The 18,990-nt window shown below is 64.9% G+C and overlaps 3 protein-coding genes across 4 annotated transcripts; 1 reads left to right on the forward strand and 2 right to left on the reverse strand.

Moving 5' to 3' along the window:
* Nucleotides 1-14: 14 nt before the first annotated feature.
* On the reverse strand, nucleotides 15-4,621 carry LOC309888624 (death-associated protein kinase 2-like). The gene is made up of 13 exons (XM_082781051.1): nucleotides 4,101-4,621; nucleotides 3,053-3,102; nucleotides 2,757-2,833; nucleotides 2,442-2,663; nucleotides 2,207-2,345; nucleotides 1,878-2,007; nucleotides 1,649-1,697; nucleotides 1,498-1,524; nucleotides 1,215-1,367; nucleotides 1,065-1,110; nucleotides 849-938; nucleotides 517-600; nucleotides 15-399 (listed from the first exon to the last, which is right to left on the reverse strand). Exons 2-13 carry the CDS (start codon nucleotides 3,098-3,100, stop codon nucleotides 319-321), a joined length of 1,146 nt encoding a protein of 381 aa, XP_082637177.1. The 5' UTR covers nucleotides 3,101-3,102; nucleotides 4,101-4,621; the 3' UTR covers nucleotides 15-318.
* Nucleotides 4,622-5,133: 512 nt separating this feature from the next.
* Nucleotides 5,134-9,496, forward strand: SH2D2A (SH2 domain containing 2A). The gene is made up of 8 exons (XM_082781050.1): nucleotides 5,134-5,231; nucleotides 6,195-6,334; nucleotides 6,610-6,764; nucleotides 6,849-6,938; nucleotides 7,012-7,177; nucleotides 7,375-7,515; nucleotides 7,693-8,187; nucleotides 8,324-9,496. Exons 2-8 carry the CDS (start codon nucleotides 6,209-6,211, stop codon nucleotides 8,462-8,464), a joined length of 1,314 nt encoding a protein of 437 aa, XP_082637176.1. The 5' UTR covers nucleotides 5,134-5,231; nucleotides 6,195-6,208; the 3' UTR covers nucleotides 8,465-9,496.
* Nucleotides 9,497-10,534: 1,038 nt separating this feature from the next.
* On the reverse strand, nucleotides 10,535-17,134 carry PRCC (proline rich mitotic checkpoint control factor). Of its 2 annotated transcripts, none has more exons than XM_082781049.1 (7): nucleotides 16,447-17,134; nucleotides 14,486-14,533; nucleotides 13,501-14,100; nucleotides 12,863-12,958; nucleotides 11,828-11,971; nucleotides 11,485-11,550; nucleotides 10,535-11,130 (listed from the first exon to the last, which is right to left on the reverse strand). In XM_082781049.1, exons 1-7 carry the CDS (start codon nucleotides 16,906-16,908, stop codon nucleotides 11,044-11,046), a joined length of 1,503 nt encoding a protein of 500 aa, XP_082637175.1. In that variant the 5' UTR covers nucleotides 16,909-17,134; the 3' UTR covers nucleotides 10,535-11,043. The 2 variants fall into 2 exon arrangements, with proteins under 2 accessions (XP_082637175.1, XP_082637174.1); XM_082781048.1 differs by having other exon boundaries at nucleotides 13,501-14,103.
* Nucleotides 17,135-18,990: the final 1,856 nt, after the last annotated feature.

Consider the following 18,990-nt stretch of genomic DNA (forward strand, 5'->3'; position numbering starts at 1 on the left):
AGGAGGAGGAGCGGGAGGAAGCCGGCGTGGATGCAGGACACGAGGACGGGGGGCACGTTTATTTCGTGAGACAGCTCCGGGGAAAGGGGGGGCAGAGCCCCCGGGGGGGGGTCCAGCAGCAGAGCCCGGTCCGGGGGCGCTGCCCCTGCGCCCCTCCAGCACCGCGGGACTGGGAGCACTGGGGCCAGGCAGCAGCCCCAGCTCCCAGGTGCTCGAAGCCACCGGAATGGGGGGGGTCCCACCGGAATGGGGGGGCCCCCCCGAGGCCCCTCTTGTGGGGTGGCCCCGTTTTGGGGTCCCCTCCCCGAGGGGGGGGGCTCAGGAGCAGCTGCTTCTCCGCCGGCGCAGCAGCGTGGCGGGGTGGCTGCCCTCGTCCTCCTGCTCGCTCTCGCAGCCGCGCTGGGGGGCACAGAGGGGCTGGAGGGCACGGGGAGGACCCCCGGGCACCCCAAGGAGGGGGCACCCCATTGCACGACCCCCCCCCAAATACCCATTGCCCCCTCCCCAGCCGCTCACCAGCTCCTCGTCCTCCGTGCGCTGGCCGCAGAGCAGCCGCATGCGGCACAGCCGGTTGCAGGCGGACACCATGTTGTAGGAGAGCTGGGGAGGGGGGGGCAGCAAGGTTGGGGGTCCGGGGGGGGGCTCATCCCCTCCTCTCCCACCCTCAGACACCAGCATTATGGTGCCAACCCTGCTGTGGCCCCCTCCCCAAATGCGCCCACCCAGGAGCGGAGCGCGGCGCCGTCACCCGAGCACCCTGGGGTGGTGGCACCAAGCACCGCGGTGTGTCTGTCCCCCCCCCCGGCACCACGGTGTCCCCCTGTGTCCCCCCGCCTTTTTCCTTTCACCTTCCACTTCCTCCGGGCGTTGAACTTGCGGAAGTTTTTCATGTTGATGGAGGAGCGGCTCCGCTTCGCCGCCTGCTTCCTGCTCAGGGGCTGCGGGGGCGAAGCCGGGCATCGTCCCCGCGCCCCCTCCCCTGGCACATGGTGCCCGGGGATGGGGGGGGGACCCCCGGGGGACCCCCCCAGCCCTAGCCCTGCTCTCCCCCAGCTCCCTCTCACCTTGATCCAGGGGTGGACGAGGCACTCGGACGCCGTCATGCGCTCCCTGAAACACGAGGGGATGGGGCGGTGGGGACGGGGGGCACCTTGGGGACGGGGACAGGGACGGGGACAGGGACAGGGACAGGGACAGGGACAGGGTTCCTTCACCTCGGTTCCTTGACCAGCAGCTGCCGGATGAAGTCCTTGGCCATCTCGGAGGTCTGGCTGAAGTGGTGCTCCTCGAACTCGTAGGCGCCGTCCAGGACGTTGGAGAGGGTCTCGGCGTCCGTCTCGCCCTGGAAGGGGGACAAGCCGCTGAGCCTGCGGGGACACGGCGGGGACGCTGAGCACCGGGACGGCACCGGCTCGGCCACCACCCCCCCCCCATAGCGCACAGCCCCCCCGTTGTGCCCCCCCTGCCTCAGTTTCCCCCTCCCCAGCCCCTACTCACAGGATGTAGGTGATGACCCCGATGCTCCTGAAAGACAGAAGAGGAGGGCGGGGGGGGTCAGGTGGTGCCCTCCGGGGGTCTCCACGGCACCCAGGGGGGGGCTGCACCCCCAGCAGCCCCCCAGCCCCCCCCCCCAGCCCCTGCTCCTCACCACATGTCGGTCGCGGAGCTCAGCGGCTCGTAGTTGATCACTTCGGGGGCTGGGGGCGAAGGCAGAGCCGGGGAGGGGGGGGGGGGCGCACATCAGAGGGGCTGGGACCCCCAGGGTGGGCGCCCTGTCCCTGCTGCCCCCCATTCCTGCTCTGCTCCCACAGAGACAGGATTTTTGGGGTCCCACTGCCCCCCCACACCCAAAGCCGGCCGGGGGGGGGGCTCGGTACCGATGTACTGGGGGGTCCCGCAGAGGCTCTTGAAGGTGACGCCGTCCTCCAGCTTCTGGGCCAGCCCGAAATCGATGATCTTGATCTGGGGCTCGGGGACGTCCTTGTCCTGCAGCATGATGTTCTCGGGCTGTGCGGGGGGGGGGCAGGGTGAGGGGGTGGCAAACGGGGCCGGGCAGCACCCCAAAAACCACCACCACCACCCCTCACCCCACACACCCCGGGCAGGATGCGGCCACGGAGGTGCCGTGGTGAGGGTGGCACCGTGACGAAGAGGAGGAGGAGGAGGAAGAAGAGGAGGGGACCCGGAGGGGTTTTGGGGGGGGCACCTTGAGGTCGAAGTGGGCGATGTGGCGCGCGTGCAGGTACTGCACCCCCTGCAGGATCTGCGCCAGGAACCCGATGGCCTCCTCCTCCGACAGCATCTCCTTCTCGGCGATGAAGTCAAAGAGCTCCCCACCGCGCATCCTGCACGGGCACGGCCGTGGGGATCCGTGGGGGGGCTCCGAAGGGTCTCAGCCGCCCCCCTCCCCACCCAGAACACCCCCCCTCTCCCCGACTCACAGCTCCAGCACCAGCACCATCTGGCTCTTGCTGGCGAAGAGGTCGTGGAGCCGCATGATGTTGGGGTGCTGCAGGTCCCGCAGGATGCCCACCTCCCTCTCCACCTGCGCCCGCTCCAGGCCCCGCCGGCTGCCCCGGCCCCGCCGCGTCTTGATGAATTTGGCGGCGTAGAAAACGCCGGTGCTGCGCCGCCGGCACCGCCGCACCACGCCGAAATGCCCGCTGAGGAGAGAGCCCCGGAGCCCAGGATGGCAAAAAAAAAAAAAAAAAAAAAAGGGGGGGGGGCTGCCCCCATCCCACGGGACCCCCCCTCACCTGCCCAGCGTCTCCAGCAGCTCGTAGAGCTCCTCCACGCTGCCCGGGTGCAGGGCGAGCGCCGCTGAGGATTCATCCTGCCGGGGGGGCGCAGGGGGGTCCCGGCTCAGCCGAATGCCTCCGGGGGGCTGCACCCAGCCCAGGACCCCCCCGTAGGGCACTGTGCGCCCCCCCCCAGGTGCATGCAGGAGGGGGTTCTCCCGTGCACATCCCTCGCCCTCCTGGCCCCCACCCTGCCTCGCACCAAAAATCACCTCCAGGAGCCCCCCCCCCGGCTCCTCCTGGCTGCGGCTCACCTGGGTGCTGTTGGAGGCCGCCCCCCCAGCCCCCCCGTCCTCAGCCATCACTGAAAAGACAAAAAGAGAAAGGGGGGCACTGGGGGGGGGGGGCAGCGGGGCCGGCAGAGCCCCCCCAGCTCCTCGCACCGATGGCTTTTGGCACCGCTCCGCGCTGCGCCCGAGCAAAGAGGGGAAACCGAGGCAGGGCGCAGGGTGAAGCGGGGGGGGGACCCACACCCCCCCTGAGCCTTCCTCCTCACCCCACCGCGCTCTTCCTCGCTGCCGGGACAAGGGGACGGTGGCACCCTGCGGTGACAGCCCCGTGGTGCCACCCTCCCGGGGGGGGGGGGCACCCGGCCAGGCGCCGCTCGGTCCCCGACCCACGTGCTGGGACGCGCGTGGGGGTGGCTGCTGGCAGCGGCTGGAGCCGGGTGACCGTCCCCAGCATGTGACAGTGGCACTGGGGGGGGCCCCGAGGGGGGGTCCGGCCGCCATCCGTGGTCACAGCATGCCCAGATGTCCCCAGGGTTAGGGGCACTTTGGCAGTTTCCTTCCAGCCCCACGGAGGACACCGCAGCGAGCGCACCACAGGCTGAGCCCTGCCGTCAGCACAGCCCCCGGGGGGGGCTGCGAAGGGGACAAGGGGGGGTCCCGGGGGCAGAGCGTGCACCCTGTGTGCATCCCAGGGTGGCGCAGCTCTCCAAAGGGAGACGCAGCTGATGGAGACCAGCGGAGCTGGGCGGCTGCGCGGCACCACCCGGGAGGGGTCCCAAAAAAGCTCTCCAAACACAGGTCAGACTGCAAGGACCTCAGCCACAAAACCCCCCCCCAGGGACTCTCAAAGCCCCCCAGGGACAATGAGAGCCCCCCGGGACCCCAAAACCCCCCTGCACTCTGCGGGCACAGCTGAGATTTGCAGCACGGGGGCTTGCCGGAGCCACCCATGCGCAAGTGGGACCCAAACTCACCGAGACCCCAACCCCACCGGGACCCCAACCTCACCGGGACCCCAACTCCACCGGGACCCCAACCCCACCAGGACCCCAACCCCACCAGGACCCCTTACCTCTGCCCAGCTCCGGGGGCGACGTCCCCCCGTGGGACGAGACCACGCTGTGCTCCTCACCACCTCCCTGCGCAGCTCCAGCCTTCCTCCTGCAACCCACCGTGCGGGGGATTTTTTTTTTTCCCCCAAACCCCCTCTTTTCCCGGGATCCGGCTGCCGCTGGGGAGAGGCTGAGGAAAAGCAGCAGGAAGCGCAAAGCTCCGAGCGCCTCTGCTCCCACGGTCCCTGGAGAAAACCCCCCCCACGCTGTCCCCGCCCGGCCAGCTGCGGAGAGGAGCTGGGAGAGGCCTTGTAGGGTCACAGCGCTCGGCGTTTCCGCGCCTCGGCCCCTCGAGGGGTGGCCGGGAGCCGGCAGGATCGGGGCCGGTGCCGGGCGAGCCCTCGCTCCCAAGCGCCGCGGTCGCTCCGTCCGCACCCGTGAGCGCGAGGATTGCAAACAGGAAACCTGCCCGGCCGATAAAAATATTGTAACCCAACTGCCCGGAGGGGAAACACAGCCGAGGGTGTGAAGGTAGAGAGAGGAGGGACGGCTTTCTTAAGGTGGAGAGCGCCGGGGGGCATCGCGCCCACCCACCGCGGCCGTGGGGCTGGGGTCGCGCCGTGGGCTCCGCGCAAAGCCCCGGTGCGAGGGCTGGAAGCCAGCTCCAGCCCCAAAACCCTGCCCAGCTGCAGGGCAGAGCCGTGCAGGGGAGAAAACAAGGCACAGACGGGACAAATAAAGAGCTTTTTGTGGGTGCAGACGTGCTGCGGGGTGGGCGGCCAAGGGGCTGCAGCTTGCCCCCATCAGCACGGCCACCACCGGGCACAACCCGCGGCCCCCCCGGTGACCCCTCAAGGCTTTCGCAGCACGGAACCTGCACCCAAAGGTGCTCGGGGTAGAGAGGGAGGGGGGCGAGGAGCCGCCCCCCCCAAATGCCCCCGCCGGCGCCGGTGCCACCCGCAGCCCCACGCCGCCTTTCCGTGACGTCGGCCCCTCCTGGCCCCGCGGTGCAGCGCCTTCGCTCGCCGCTTCCTGCCCTCGGCGGCAGCGCAACCGCGGGCGAGGCGGCAGCATTGCCCCACCGCCAGCACCCCCCAACCCCACACGGACCCCGGCTCCTGCCCCGGGTTTGGGGGTCCCGGCCGGCGGAGGTAGGTGCGAGGGCTGGGGGAGAGGGGCTGGGGTCTTCCCGGGGTGGTTCGTGGCGAGGTTTGGGGCAGAAAAGGGTGGGAAGCGCGCCCCGAGCACGGGGAGGTGCAGCAGCACGGTGACACGGAGCTGCTCGCTGTTTGTCCCCGGGGAAGGGGCTGTGGGGGAGAGGGGCTGAGGATAAAGGAGGTGAGGGGAGAAGGGAGCACGGCGTGGCTCCTGCGCGCCCCACGGCACCCATCCAGCCCTGCACGGAGCCGCCCGTGCGCGGCACGGAGAGGGGCACGTGGCGAGGCCGAGCTTTGGCTCTTCACGAGGCCATTTCGGGCCCTTCCCAGCCCTGGAGCAGCCTCAGCCCTGCCCTGGAGGCCGGCACCGCCCGGCTGCTGTTTGCTCAGGTTGGGGCCGTTCCCTTTTGCTTTGTCAGCTTCTTCCCTGCCCCCTTCCGTGCGTTTTCGGGTGCAAGACGGGGCCGGGCGCGCCGCAGCCGCGGGTCCCCTCGGTGCTGCGTGGAGGCAGAGCTGAGCTCCCGGTCCCACGGCTCTGGGACCCACCGGGACCCCGTTCCTGGCTGTGCCCCGTGACTCAGAGATGCCTCCCGTAATCCAAACGGCCCCGGCCGCTTCCACCCCCTCCGGCATCTGGTCGGGATTAATTTTGTTTTGCTGAGCGTTGGCGGCACCCGGCCGAGCCCGGGCGCTGGGCGCACGCAGAGCCCGAGCTCACACACACATGCCCGGGGTCCCCGTCCCCTCCGTGCACAGTTTTGTGTTTCCCCATCCCCTCCCTCTCCCCTCACCGACTTTTAGAGGTTCTCGGGGTCCCTCCTGGGGTTTTCCTCCTGGTCCCTTCACACCGAGCGGGTTCCTGGGGAGGAGGGAGGCGATGAGCTTATGGGGCAGCGCGGGGGGAGCGTGGGACCCCCGTGGAGGCTTCACCTCAGCCCGTTCCTCTCCGCGTGCCAGGGACTGGCGGCCCCATGGACGACGAGCGTCCCCTCTTCGTCACCTTCAGACCCGAGGACAACGCAGCCGGCGCCCAGCCGGGGCACGGCGCGGCCCCGAGAGCGGAGCAGCCCCCGCAGCAGCCAGATGCTCAGGGCAGGGTAGGACGAGGGGCAGTGAAGGGTCCGGCCCCCCAGCTCCCCACCCCAGCACTCTCAGCCACCCGCAGGTACCGTGTCCTCCCCCCAAAAGCCCTGCAGGGACCATCCAGCACCGCGCACCGACCCAACCCCAATCCCACTCCCCCCACGGCTGGGGACTGGGACTTGGGGGGCTGGCAGCAGCCACCCGCCACCCCGGGGGGGGCACCAGAGCATCCTCAGGCACCCTCTGCCCCGCATCCCCCGAGCTCCAAACCCTTTTTGCTTCCTCCCAGGCGCTGCCGGGGTGGCCCCCGGCCGGGGGGGGCGCGCAGCCGGAGCTGGTGGCCCTGTGGGCGCGCACCAGGCGGTGGTTCGAGCAGACGCAGGCGGGGAGGTTGGGGGCCGAGGGCGAGCTCCCAGCCTGGTTCCACGGCTTCCTCAGCCGCAGGTGAGCAGGGGGGAGACCCCGCAACGTGGGGGGGGGTGGGCACAGGGGAACGGGGGAGCTTCCTTCACCCACCCCACCCCGCAGGGAGACGGAGCTGCTGCTGCGGGACCGGCCGCCGGGCTGCTTCTTGGTGCGCTTCAGCGAGAGCACCGTGGGCTTCGTCCTGTCCTACAGGTGAGGGACCCCAGCCCGGGGGGCTCGGCCCCTCGTTTCGCCGCTGCTGACCCCCCCGTCCTCGTTCCCGCAGGGGCAGGGAGCGCTGCAGGCACTTTGTGCTGGACCAGCTGCCCGACGGGCGCTACGTGATCCTGGGCGAGCGCAGCGCCCACGCCGAGCTGGGCGCCCTGCTCCGGCACCACGCCACCGCGCCCATCGCGCCCTACCGCGAGCTCCTGACCGTGCCGTGCCCGCGGGTGAGGATCCGAGGATCTCCCCCCCCCCCTTTCATTGCTGTAATTAGCCCCCTTCGTTAGCCCCCGCTGTCCGCGGAGGCGTTCCTGCTTCTCGAGGGGCGCCAAGGTCGCGGGGCAGCCGGGCAAAACCAAAGCTGGGCTTGGTGCCCCCGGGGTTTGTGCCCTGCCCTGTGCTCACCCCAATCCTCTCACCGCAGCAGGAGAAGCCCCCCGGGGGGGTGCAGCCCCCCAGCAGCACCTCCCCATCGCCAGCGACCCCAGCGTACAGCACCGTGGCCAAGGGGCCACCAGGAGCCAGGCAGGCGGCCGGGGACGGCACCGAGGGGGGCTCCGGGGAGGTAAAGGCAAGGCTGGGGGGGGGACGGGGGCGCTTCCAGAGCAGCTGCAGGGTGCAGGGATGTGGTTGGGGTGAGAACAGCTCCGATCCATGGGGATGGTGTTGGGGTGGGGACAGCAAAGCCCCCCCGGGGCTGCCCCCAGCCTTCCTTTTCGCTCCTTCTCTCCCTCTCCCCCAGGCTCCCAGCACCCCCCCGCCGCTCCCGGCCAAGGTGGGCTCCTCATCAGCCCCCCAGGGCCCACTTATCCGGGCCGGGAGCGGAGGGGCAGCCCCCGAGGGTCCCTCCAGCCAGCGCGAAGCCGTCCCCGCCGAGCCCCCCGAGGCCAAGTACCAGCAGCTCGTGCGCTTCCACACCTACGCCGAGCCCCGCGAGCGCGCGGAGCCGGAGGAGCCCATCCCCTTCTACGCCATGGGCCGGGGCTGTACGCCCCCCCCCGAGGAGAACGTCTACTCCGAGGTGGCCCCGGCCCAGCGGGAGCTGCCCCCCCTGCTCCCCAGGGGGGCGCGGGGTCCCCTCTCCACGCTGCCCCCCCCCAAGGCGCGGGCGCCCACCGAGCCCGCGCGCCGCCGCCTGTTCCGCAGCTTCTCCAGCCAAGCTTCCAGGAGGAGGCAGCCCCCGGCGGCTCCCAGTGCGGGTGGGGGGCTGAGAGGAGCCCCCAGCCCACCCCTGGAGGTGCGTGTCCCCCCCCTCGTCCCACCACCGAGGTGCTGGGAGCCAAGCTCCAGGTGCGGTGGCGCGGTGCCGGGCTCTCCGGCTAAGGCTATGGCACCATCTCAGGGGGGTTTTCCCCTCCCCATCCCACCCCCAGGCCCCAAGGAACCCCTCCATGGAGTTTGACGACCCCATTTACGGGCAGAGGAAGAGCAGTGCCACGAGAACTGCAGCCCCCCCGGGGCACGAGGGGCAGGAGAACATTTACGAGCAGCTTCCCGGAGAGGAGCGACCCTGAAAGGTCCACGGGAAAGACCCAGCCGCCTGCCCACGCCACGTCCACCTCCTCTGCACCCCAACGAGCCCCTGCTTGTGGGGCACAGCCCCACGGAAGGAGCAGCCCCACAGCAGAAACCGGCCCCACGGCAGCCCCGGAGCCACGGGCAGCACCCGATGGATCCGCAGCGGGATCCGAGCGCCCTTCCCACGGGAGCGAAACGGCTCCGAGGGGGCAGGAAGGAGGCGTCGAATTCATCTTCGCAGAAGGAGGAGGCTATGAATAGAAGCAGGGCGGAGGACGAGGCTGCTCGAGGAAAAACAGGCGGCTCCCAGCAGGGCTGCTGCCTCCGGATCCCGACCCCGAGCTGGCCGCGAGCCGGAGCGGTGCCACGAGCACAGAACTGCCCGCAGGTGCCTCCAGGCTCGGCCACGAAAAGCCACAAAAAGCCATAAAGAAAAGCCACAAACAGCCAGAAAAAAAAAAAAAAAAAGCCACGACAAGCCAGAAAAAAAAAAGCCAAGAAACCCAGGGCTGCCCCGTGGTGTTCCCTGCACCCCCTGAACCCCGCGCTCCTCGCCCTGGCCGCGGTGCCAGCGGCTGCGGGGCTCCAGCGGGGTCCTGGTGTGGGCACAAGGGAGGCAAAAACCCGAGCTCAGAAGTGTTGGAGCCTCAAAGTGGTGAAGGGAAGGGAGGCCGGGGGTTACCTCTGGGAAAATCGCCGCTGTTTTCCGCCCCCCCGAGCCTTCCCGAAAGCAGAGCAAGAGGCGGCCGCTGCCACCGCCCTCCGCGCAGCTCCCCTCTGGTGTTAAAAATGAGCAATTACACGAGGAAAACGGGAAAAACGCGAGCCCCTGCAAGCTGCCCTCGCCCCCAAGGCCACCAGGACGAGGTGGGCGAGACCTGGCTTTTTTACCAAAAAAAAAAAAAAAGAGCAGAGAGCAAAACCCACAGAGCTGCTGCTCAGGACCACCGCGTTTGGCAAAGGCACCAAAATGAGCGGTTTTGGACCAGTTCTGCCCCAAAACAGCCGGGGAAGGCAGGAGGCTGCGAAGGTGCTTCAGCGAGAGCCCCAGAGCAGGGGCAGCAACACCTCGAGCCCCCCCGTGCTGGAAACAGGCGTGGGTTGGTTCAGTTCAAAGTTTATTCCTTTATCAAATCTCTTTCCAGAGGATTTTCAGTGTACAGAGAAGAAACGAATAAATTACTCGACAGGAACTTTATTCCGCTCGTTCAGATACTCCAAAGGGGCTCTGCGAAGTCCTAAAACATCCAGGGAGCTAAACTAGAAATGGGGTCGTCTGCAGGTAGCCTAAGAAAAGAATTCACGCAGCGGGGTTCGGGTTTTGTTTGCTTGTTTTTAACAGGTAACGTGGGAGGGGAAAAAAAAAAAAAAGAAGAAAACAAGCTGCTGGAATTCTTCTAAGTGGAATAACAAATATTAACCGCCCCGCACGCTCTGGTGCACAACGAAACGAGAGGCCAACGAGATCTGGACACGGCTGCACGATTTGCAGTCATTCCACCGAGCCCAAATACCTTAAATAAAAGATTTTGTTTTAAAAAGTTGGGGCTGGACACGCTCTCCTCTTCCCAGCCAGCAGGGTCAGGGTAACACTTAATCAGATACGAGGCCTTTAGGGGGAAGGGAATTGATACAAACGAGCTGAAAAATAAATGTACAGGAGGCAGCTTTCGTCTGTGCCTGCTCGCAGGAAATGCTGCCTCGCTCACTGAGCTCCCTGCCAGTCAGTTCGAGAAGCGTGGAGACCGGCTTGGTACAGCACTGGAGGCCTTGGGTCAGGGGGAGGAGGCAAAAAGGGAAAGAAAAAAAAAAAGGAAATGACAAAATGACACACACACACCAAGCACGGACAGCCAAAAGCTCTCGGCAGCGTCTGGAGCTGGCGGAGATCCGCGCCGCTCGCTGCATGTTCCACTTTTCACTTCTGGTCCGGGCTCCGAGCTGTCTCTGCTTCTCCTCTGCAACAGGAACGTGAGCTTCCTCCCAGCACGCGTTGAGACAGCCAGCCCCGAAAACATTAACTCAGCCACACAACACACACACACACAGAGAATAAATCACCCACGAGAGGAGCATGGGATTTACTCGGACAAAATTAAACAGCCACGAGGATGTTTCAAATCAAGTGACAAAAAAAAATAAAATAAAACAAAACCACAAGAACCAGGCTTGCTCTCGAAACTCAGCGCCCTTCAGGAAGAAAAATTACACTCTCAACGCACAGCGAGCCCAAGGAAGGAGCAGAGTGGGCAATGGAAGTTTATTGAGACTCTGCCTGCTTCGGAGGAGGCGCAGCCCCTGCACCTCCAGGACCAGAGCTCCGAGCCTCGCACCAGTTCCCCGCAGTTGCCTCGGGGCTGCCGCCAGCTGCACCCAACAGAGCCGGGGCCAACCTTCCACGGTGCTGCTCGTGAGGACGAGGGGAAAGGTTACAGGTGGAGTTTCGGGAATGGTTTGCCTTCAACCTTCTTCCTCCTGCCCCCAGCGGACAGCGTCCTGCACGGCCTGGGCGGTCTCCGAAGGTCTGGCACCGTGGGTCACCCGGGCCAGCAGCCAAAAAGTGGGGCTGGAGGCGTTAAAATCCGTACTTGGCTTGAGTCTGCCGTCGGCTGAGCTTGTTTTCGGACCACGTGTTTTTCAGTTCCAGTTCTCTCTCCTTGGCCTGCAGGAAGGGAGCGGGGTTAGCAGCGGGTTAGCAGCGAGGCGCCACGCGCTGAGTCGGCGGCGCTGCCCCTGCTGGTTCCAGGAGCCAGCAAAAATCATCCCAAAAAGCACGAATCCAGCCCGGCTGTGCTGAAACGCAGCTGCTTTTGGGGGAGGCTCTGGGCTGCCGTGCGGAGCGAAGGCAGGAAGGAAAGAGTCTCGTAACCGAACGCGGCCGCGCACGCGCCCGGGCAGGGAGGGGAAGGGGGAAGGTGAAGCAAAGCAAAAAGAAAAGCAGGCAGGCGCTCAGCTCGGACCCGCAGCAGGTCTCCAGCCCCCTAATTCTGTCCCCGTCGGTTCCCAGGCCACTCACCTGGTGGATCAGGTAGGTGATCTGGTGTTTCCTCCTCTGCTGCCCCGTGGGCTGGTCTCCTTTTTTCTAGAAAGCAAGAGCAAAGAACCTGAGCCTGGGGAGACACCGACACGAGACGAGAGCCTGCACAGAGGCAGTTCAGGAAGCCCTGGTTTCACGTGCAGGGCTTTGGGAAGCCCTGCAGTTCCCTTAATTATTTACACAGCACACGAGACGAGGCTCCCCCATCCCTCCCCACGCTGCTGACCGCACAGAGCCTAATACAGCTGCGGCTGTGGCCAAAACAGGAACCAAAGAAAGATCCCCAAAAGCCCAGGCAGCACTTCTGCCTCTCTTCCCGCACCTTGCTGAATGATTTCATGGTTTTCTCCTCTGTTAAGGATTTGGTCAACCACTGCTGGGCTCCACTCAGCTGGTCGTCACCCTTGATATCCACAAAGTTGATCTCTTCTCTCCCCCGATTTCGCTTCCCTTGCAGGCGTTTGAACTGAAAGAAGAAGAGAAAGGACTGAAGTTAAACACACGTCACCACCACCAACAACATCCCAAAGCAAGTGGAGGTAGCTGGAGCCCGACCCTCTGCTCCCTGAGCATGGGGCAGGTCCCATCACCACACATCTTCCCAAGAAGGGATTTTTTCTCTAAGATATTCTGATCTGTAGCAAAGCAGAACTCTCCTGAACTATTTAACCTCAAGGTTATAACCTCATTTTTCCACGCAGAATGGAAAACGTTGACCCTGGCTTTGACTCGTGCTCAGGAGAAGCCCCTCAGCCTCTCAGGGCCCTTGTTTTAGTGCAAGAGAAGCACCTCAGGCTGCTGCCAGACCTACCCTGCCTCGCTCAAATCCACCTCAAAAGCGCAGAGGCCCCTCAGAGGAAGCGAGCAGCAGATGGGCTGTCTTCTGCAGCACTCACTGCTTCAGCTACCGGGGCTGAAAGCTTCTAGATTAGATCAACAATGAGAGGTGGTGTGCTGTTTGTTTGTTTTTTTTCTCTTAAATGGGTTTCTGAGCTCGAGTTCTTGAGCGTTTGAAGGTTGTGGGGAGTCCAGGGCTGCGCTAGAGGAGGTACCACGAAGGTACCTGAATGCAGCTCCTCACACCTCGGCTGTCCTACACATCCCCAGCGAGAAGAGCACTGGGCTAGGTGGAAATAACAAAGCCACCAGCTCAGAAAGCAAGGAAATCCACCTGCAGCAGCCCCACACACTGCTGGAGGGGCTCAGCGTGCCCACGACACAGCCCTAAACCCCACGGAGCAGCGATGGGGTCCGGCCAGGCACGGAGCACAGCTCAGGACTGGGGTCCTTCGGGTCCTACAATCCTAGCAGAGCTTAAACACAAATTCCTCGAGGGGATAGAGAGCAAAGTGCCAACCGCTTCGTCGTCGAGGAAGGAGGAGTCGGTGCTCATCTCCTGCGGCGCGCCCTGGGCTGCTTCTGCCTCCTGGTAGTAGCCACTGCTGTAATAATCCTGTAGGCAGAGGGGAACCAGTCGGTCACCACAGCAAAACGAGACTGATCCCGGAGCACAGCACCCATGGGTGGCCCTGAGAGGCAGCACCAAGCCTCGTACCCCCCTCCCCGATGAGCTGCTGGCTTCTCAGCGAGGATTTTGTGCACCCTCTGGGGAGGGCAGCACGTTACGTGGTGCCTCCTCCCGTGGCAGAGGCAGCTGTTGCTTCTCATTCCTGTTTTTTTTTTTTATTTTGTCAGAGCAAAGGCCCTGCTGAATTGCTCGAAACCAGCTGGCTGCAGCCGACGGCCCTGGCGAGCCCGGGTTCTGCACCCAGCCAGCAGCCGGGGCAGTTCTGCCGGGGGCATTTTAACGCCAGCACGCCCATTAAACATTTATCCAGCAAAGAGCATCCGTGGCTGCGGTGCCAGAGGAGCCCTGCTCTAAGTGCTGCGGATCTCCGCTCCTCATCCCTGCGAGCTCAGCTGGGGGAGAACCCCAAAAACCCCACAAAGCCCACAAAGCCCCATCCAGCTCCCCCCTGAGGGTTCTAAACCCACCTGGTAATAAGCCCCCGGCACGCCAGCGTCCCCGTAAGCAGGGAACTGGCCGTAGGGCTGGCTGCTGTACTCCTCCCCAGCTTTGGGCAGCCAGCCGTGCTGAGCAGCGCTGGAACCCGCGCCCGTCTTGAATTCCAGCGGGGCGTTGGCAGCAGCGTCCTGGAACTGAGGCTCGGGCTCCGTCCCGGGCGGCGGCTCCTCCGCCAGCGCCGCGCCGGGGTACGAGTAGGGCTCGGAGGCCACGAGGCCGGGCTGGCTCCTGTCAGACAAGGAGAAGTAGTTCTCTGGCTCGAGCTCGTCGTCGCTGTCGTCCTCCTCCTGCGTGATCTGCTTGGTTACCTGCAGCGCGGCGCTCTTGGCGGCGGCTTTGATGGCAGAGGGGGAGGGAGTGGTGGGCACCGCCGGCTTGGACGGAGGTTTGGGTTTGGAGGAGGAAGAGGAGGAGGAGGAGGAGGGGGTCTTGGCGGGTTTTGCCTCGCTGGCGCTGTCGGCTGCTTTCCTGGAGACGGCGTGGGGCAAAAGCAACCGGTTGGGCTCTTTCACCGTCAAGTTCTTGGGTTGAGGAAGCAGAGCGGACAAACCGGAGCCCTCGCCGCGCCCCTGCTGAGCCCCACGCAGGGCGAGGGGATGACAGAAATCAGAGGTGAGCGACACCATTCCACTCAGACGACTCCCTGCCAATTATCCCCCCGCTCCTAACGACGTTAACGGCTTTCCCATCGCTCAGCACAACTTCCATAAGCAGGGCTTGAAAGGAAAACCAGGGCTTGCCGCTATCTGCCCGCTCCCCAGGTGAAGGCATCCTTCATCTGACACCTACATGTAGGAAATTTCCCCCAAAAGGGCCTTGCCACCCCAGGAATTTTATCCCCAGACTGCTCTGCACTAATCGGAGTGACTAATTTATAAAGGAGGAAGCCCACGATGCTCAGCCGAGTGCTTATTTCCTGAGAAATTCACTGAACCCAGCGTACCCGGCACTCACCTGGAGGGTATTTTTCTTCCTTGCTGGTTCATCTTCCTCCGAATCTGACTGAGAAAGAAAAACAGAGCTTAGCACAACCTGAGATATCAAAAAAACCGACTTTCAGCCGCTAACAGCTTGTCAGTTTTTGCTTTGAAGAGCAGAGAGTCGCAGCAGCACGGCTCTGGGCTCAGGACCTGCGAGGACCGCGGCTGAAAAGCAACAGCAGGGCTGTGGTCAGGCTCCACCACGCTCCTGCTGAGGCATCTGAGGCAGAGCAAGAGAGAAAAAAGATAAAAGTGCTGCCCACAGCACACACAGCCACGGGACCTGGTGTTATTTAGAGGCAGCCGCGTCTCCTGTGGTCAGGGCAGGGGCAAAAAATAAAACAAGGGGGGGAACAAAAAAAGAAAAAAGCTTTGCAAAGAAGGCAGCATCACCTCGTGCAGCCTCCTCGGAGCAACAACCAAAGGCTGAGCTCGGTTATCCAAAATGGGGAGCAAAAAGGGGATTTGTAAACCCAAATCCTGATTTTTCAAGGTGTTTTTTTTTTAGTGCTGAGCAGCCTCGATCATTTTCTGGCTCGGCAGAGCACTTTGCAGGGATTACAGGAAACGAGGAGCTCTGCCAGCTCGCTGCCTGAATTATAGAACAGGCCCAGGAAGGAGGCCACGCGTAAATAAAAGAAGTCGGGAGCCGCAATCAAACCTCGTGGCTGCGATTCGGGGAGAGGAGCCAGCCCAGGAACCTCCCAGAAGGGGCAACCCAAAGGGGCAGGAGGAGGAAGAGGAGGATGGGGCGAGGAAGGCAGCCACAGGCAGAGGGATTTGGGGAATTTGGGTTTTGAAGGTGTTTCTCTTCGCCACCACGAGGACCTGCAGCGCTTCTGTCAGAGCTAAGGGGTGGGGGAAGGAGAGGGAGGGAGGAATCTCCTCTCCCTCGAGCTTATTTCAGCCATCCGAAGAGCAAGGAGGGGGCCAAGAGCCCTGACTGGGGGTTATCAGGGAGCTCCTGTCGCCAGGTGCTGCAACAAAGCCAGGAGGCACAAAGTGGGGGTGAGGGGAGGGGATGAACCCCAAACTGCTTCCTACGAGGGTGCCCCGTGCATCCCGCAGCCTGGCACGTGGGGATTGCTGCCAGGATGGGCTGAAAGGCTTCAAATCGGATGGGAAATGGGAGACGGGAGACAGGGAGAGCCCTGGGGCCTTCCTCCCATCCCACCCCCTGATGGATTCAGCTGCCCCTCTGCTGTGTTTTGGGAGCAGGAGCTCCCCAGTTTGCCAAACTGGGCTGGCTGCTGACACTGGTGGGCAGCAACACGGCTCGGGGCCACACATCCCTCTCACCCTCTCTTGCCGTGTCCCTACAAAGCCAGAGGTGCCACCCCAAGCGATGGGGCAGCTCCCCCGTGTCCCCAGAACGCCGACCCTAAATCCACAACCCCGGCAGGACAGGCGGACAAAGTCCCACGTGGGCCCTGGGATGGGAAGAGCCGCGTCGCTGCCAGGTCCCAGCGTGGTTGTGGTGCTCAACGGGGACACAGACATAAAAATAAAAAGGGGGAAGGAGCTGGGGGGCTCTGCTCCTGGCACCAGTGATGGTGTGGGTGCTGCAGAACCCCATAAAACACGGGGCAACCCTAAAAAAAAGAAGGAAAAGCGGAGAGAGAAACGATTACCTCGAGGTCTGGAGGACACCTAGAGTCTTTAGGGAGACAAACACCGGGCTGGCGGGGAGAGGCGCGGATCCCACAGCAAACAAAAGAAGAGGAGGAAGAGCAACGCGGATTTTGGGGACACCCCAACGCCGGCCCCGCGGCTGCAAAGCGTGGGGAATAAAGCAGGGTGCGGCTGATGGGGGGTTTGGGGGGGCAAAACGGTTGTAAATCGGGTTTTTTGCTCCAGTTTAACTCCGCAAAGAGCTTTAGGATTAGGGCCGGCAGCCGGCCCAGGGCTCCCTGCCACCAGCAGCACCATACTCACATCTCCCTCCTGCAGCTCGGGCACCACGATCCTCACCGGCTCCGTCCTCTTCTTCGCCCTGGGGAGGCTCAGATCCCCCCCAGCCCCAGGGGGGGTGTTCCTGGGGGGGGGCAGCAGCAGCAGCCCCCCGGGCCGGGCTCGCTGCTCCTCGGGACCCCCAGATGAAGAGGCCGAGCCCGGGGGGGCCCCAAAGGCCTTGAGGGGACCCGGGGGGCCCGTGAGGAGAGGAGGAGGCGGCGGAGGAGAAGGGGAGGAGGGGGGGGGGAAGCCGCCGGGAGGGGGCCGGGAGGTTTTGGGGGGGGGCAAAGCGGCGAAAAGGCCCCGAGGCCGAGGCAGGGCGGCCTCCTCCTCCTCATCATCATCATCATCTTCATCCCCTTCCTCCTCCTCCTCCTCCTCCTCCCCCGCGGCCCCCTCCGCGTCGCTGTCCTCCTCGCTGCTGGCGTAGGCCACCAGGGACATGGCCCCCCCCGGCCAGGCGCTACGCGAGGCCGGGGATCCGCCCCGCCCGCCTAGGCCGCGGCCTACCGGGGACGAACAAGGGAAGGGGGGGGGCGAGGCTAAGCCCCCATGGAGACCCCCCCCGGCCCCGCAGCAGCCTCCGCGGCCTCAGCGCTCGCAGATAATGGCCGCCGGCCGCGCTCGATCCCCCCCCTCCTCCTCCTCCTTCCCCTCCGCCTCTGCCGCCGCCGTTGCCCGGCCGCCGAACTACAACTCCCGGCAGGCCCCGCGCGCCGCCCGCCGCCCGCTTCCCAGCGGGCCCCGCCGCGGGGCGTCATGGGAAGTGGAGTCCGCGAGTAAGGGCGGGAGGTGGGGATGTGGGGATGGGAGTGGGGGGGGGGAAGGAGCTGACATGGCGGCTGGGCGGGGAGGCCGGGGGCCGCCTGGAGGCCGCGTGGTGAGGGCGAGCGGCTGCCCCCGCGGGGAATAAAGGCCTCGGGGCGTCCCCCTCGAGGCCTCCCCGTCGAGGCCCGGCGGGCTCCGCTCTCCCCTTCCCGTGCCTCGCGCCCCCCCCCCGCCGGACTACAACTCCCAGCAGCCCCCGCGCCGCCCCCCCACCCGCAGGCCGCGCAGCCGAGTGAGGGCGGCTCGAGCGGGGACTACAACTCCCAGCGTGCCCCGCGCCCCGCCGCCATCTTGGGGCCGTTGTCACGGCGAGGCCCCGGGCCCGGTGCCCCCCCCCCCTCCCCCGCCCGGTGCAGCCATTTGCTGAGCGGCGCCGAGTGGGGCACGGGGAAAATGGACGCGGGGCCGTGTCCGGGGCCTTGGGCAGGGCGTGAGGCACGGGGCGGTGTGAGGAGACGGGCACCGGCCCCAAAACCTGCCCCGCTGCTGTACCTGCGCCTGTCCTGGTCCCATAACGTGCCACGGTCCCGTACAGTGCTCTGACCCCACAGTGTGTTCCAGTCCCATACACGGCTCCGACCCCATAACGTGCCCTGGTCCCATACACTGCTCTGATCCCGTAACCCAGTCCCGTACACTGCTGTGACCCCATAACCTGGTCCCATACACTGCACCGGCCCTGTAACCTGTCCCGGTCCCATACACTGCTCTGACCCCATAACGTGCCCCAGTCCCATACACTACTCTGATCCCATAACCCAGTCCTGTACACTGCTGTGAGCCCATAACCTGGTCCCATACACGGCTCCAACCCCATAACCCGTCCCAGTCCCATACACTGCACCGGCCCTGTAGCCTGCCCAGGTCCCATACCTGTGCCTGTCCTGGTCCCATACACCGCTGTCACCCCATAATCTGTCCCATGCACTGTGCCTGTCTCATACCTGTTTGTGTCCTGGCCCCATAACCTGCTCTGGCCCCAATCCTACACCCTGTTCTGGTCCCATAGCTGTCTGTGTCCCAGTCCCATAACCTTCTCCTGTCCTAGTCCCATATGCTACCCCAGTCCCATACACTGCTCCTGCCCTGGCCCCATATCTGCTCCTGTCCCAGTCCCATAACACCTCAGCCCCATAACCATTTGTGTCCAGCCTCCCACACCTCCTCCTGCCCCAATCCTCGGGCCGCGCTGGAGGAAGATGAGGATGAAGATGATGAGGAAGATGCTCCTGCATCTGTGGGGCCGGTTTGGCTTCCCCCATGTGGGTCCCAACCCCTTTCCCCATAATTATGGCCTCCCCCTGTGCCCGAACGGCAAGCCCCGCTCTCGGCCCCGACATGTGGCCCCACTGTGCTCCCCCCGGCCATGGGGACGCAATCCCGGGAAGGGAAACGGGAGAGACCCCATAAACAGCGGGGCCGCACGAGGGGCGCGGGTGTTATGGGGCCGTGATGGCAGGGACCAGGGGGACAAGGGCCCAGGGGGGTCAGGATCGCCTTCGCCTCCCCAAATTCTTGGGGCTGGTGGCACCCCCTTGGCAATGGGGTCCTGTGCCCCGTCCTGCTGCTTGTCTGAGCAGTTTTGGGGCTGATTAGGAGAAATTTGGGCAAGAAAAGAGGGTGGGGGGTGCAAGGAGAGGCACCTCCGTGCAGAACCCCAAGGAAAGCATTTGAGGGGGTTTTGGGGGGGAACCACGC

Source organism: Aythya marila (genome assembly GCF_965140915.1).
Source record: "Aythya marila genome assembly, chromosome: 29".
NCBI lineage: Eukaryota > Metazoa > Chordata > Aves > Anseriformes > Anatidae > Aythya > Aythya marila.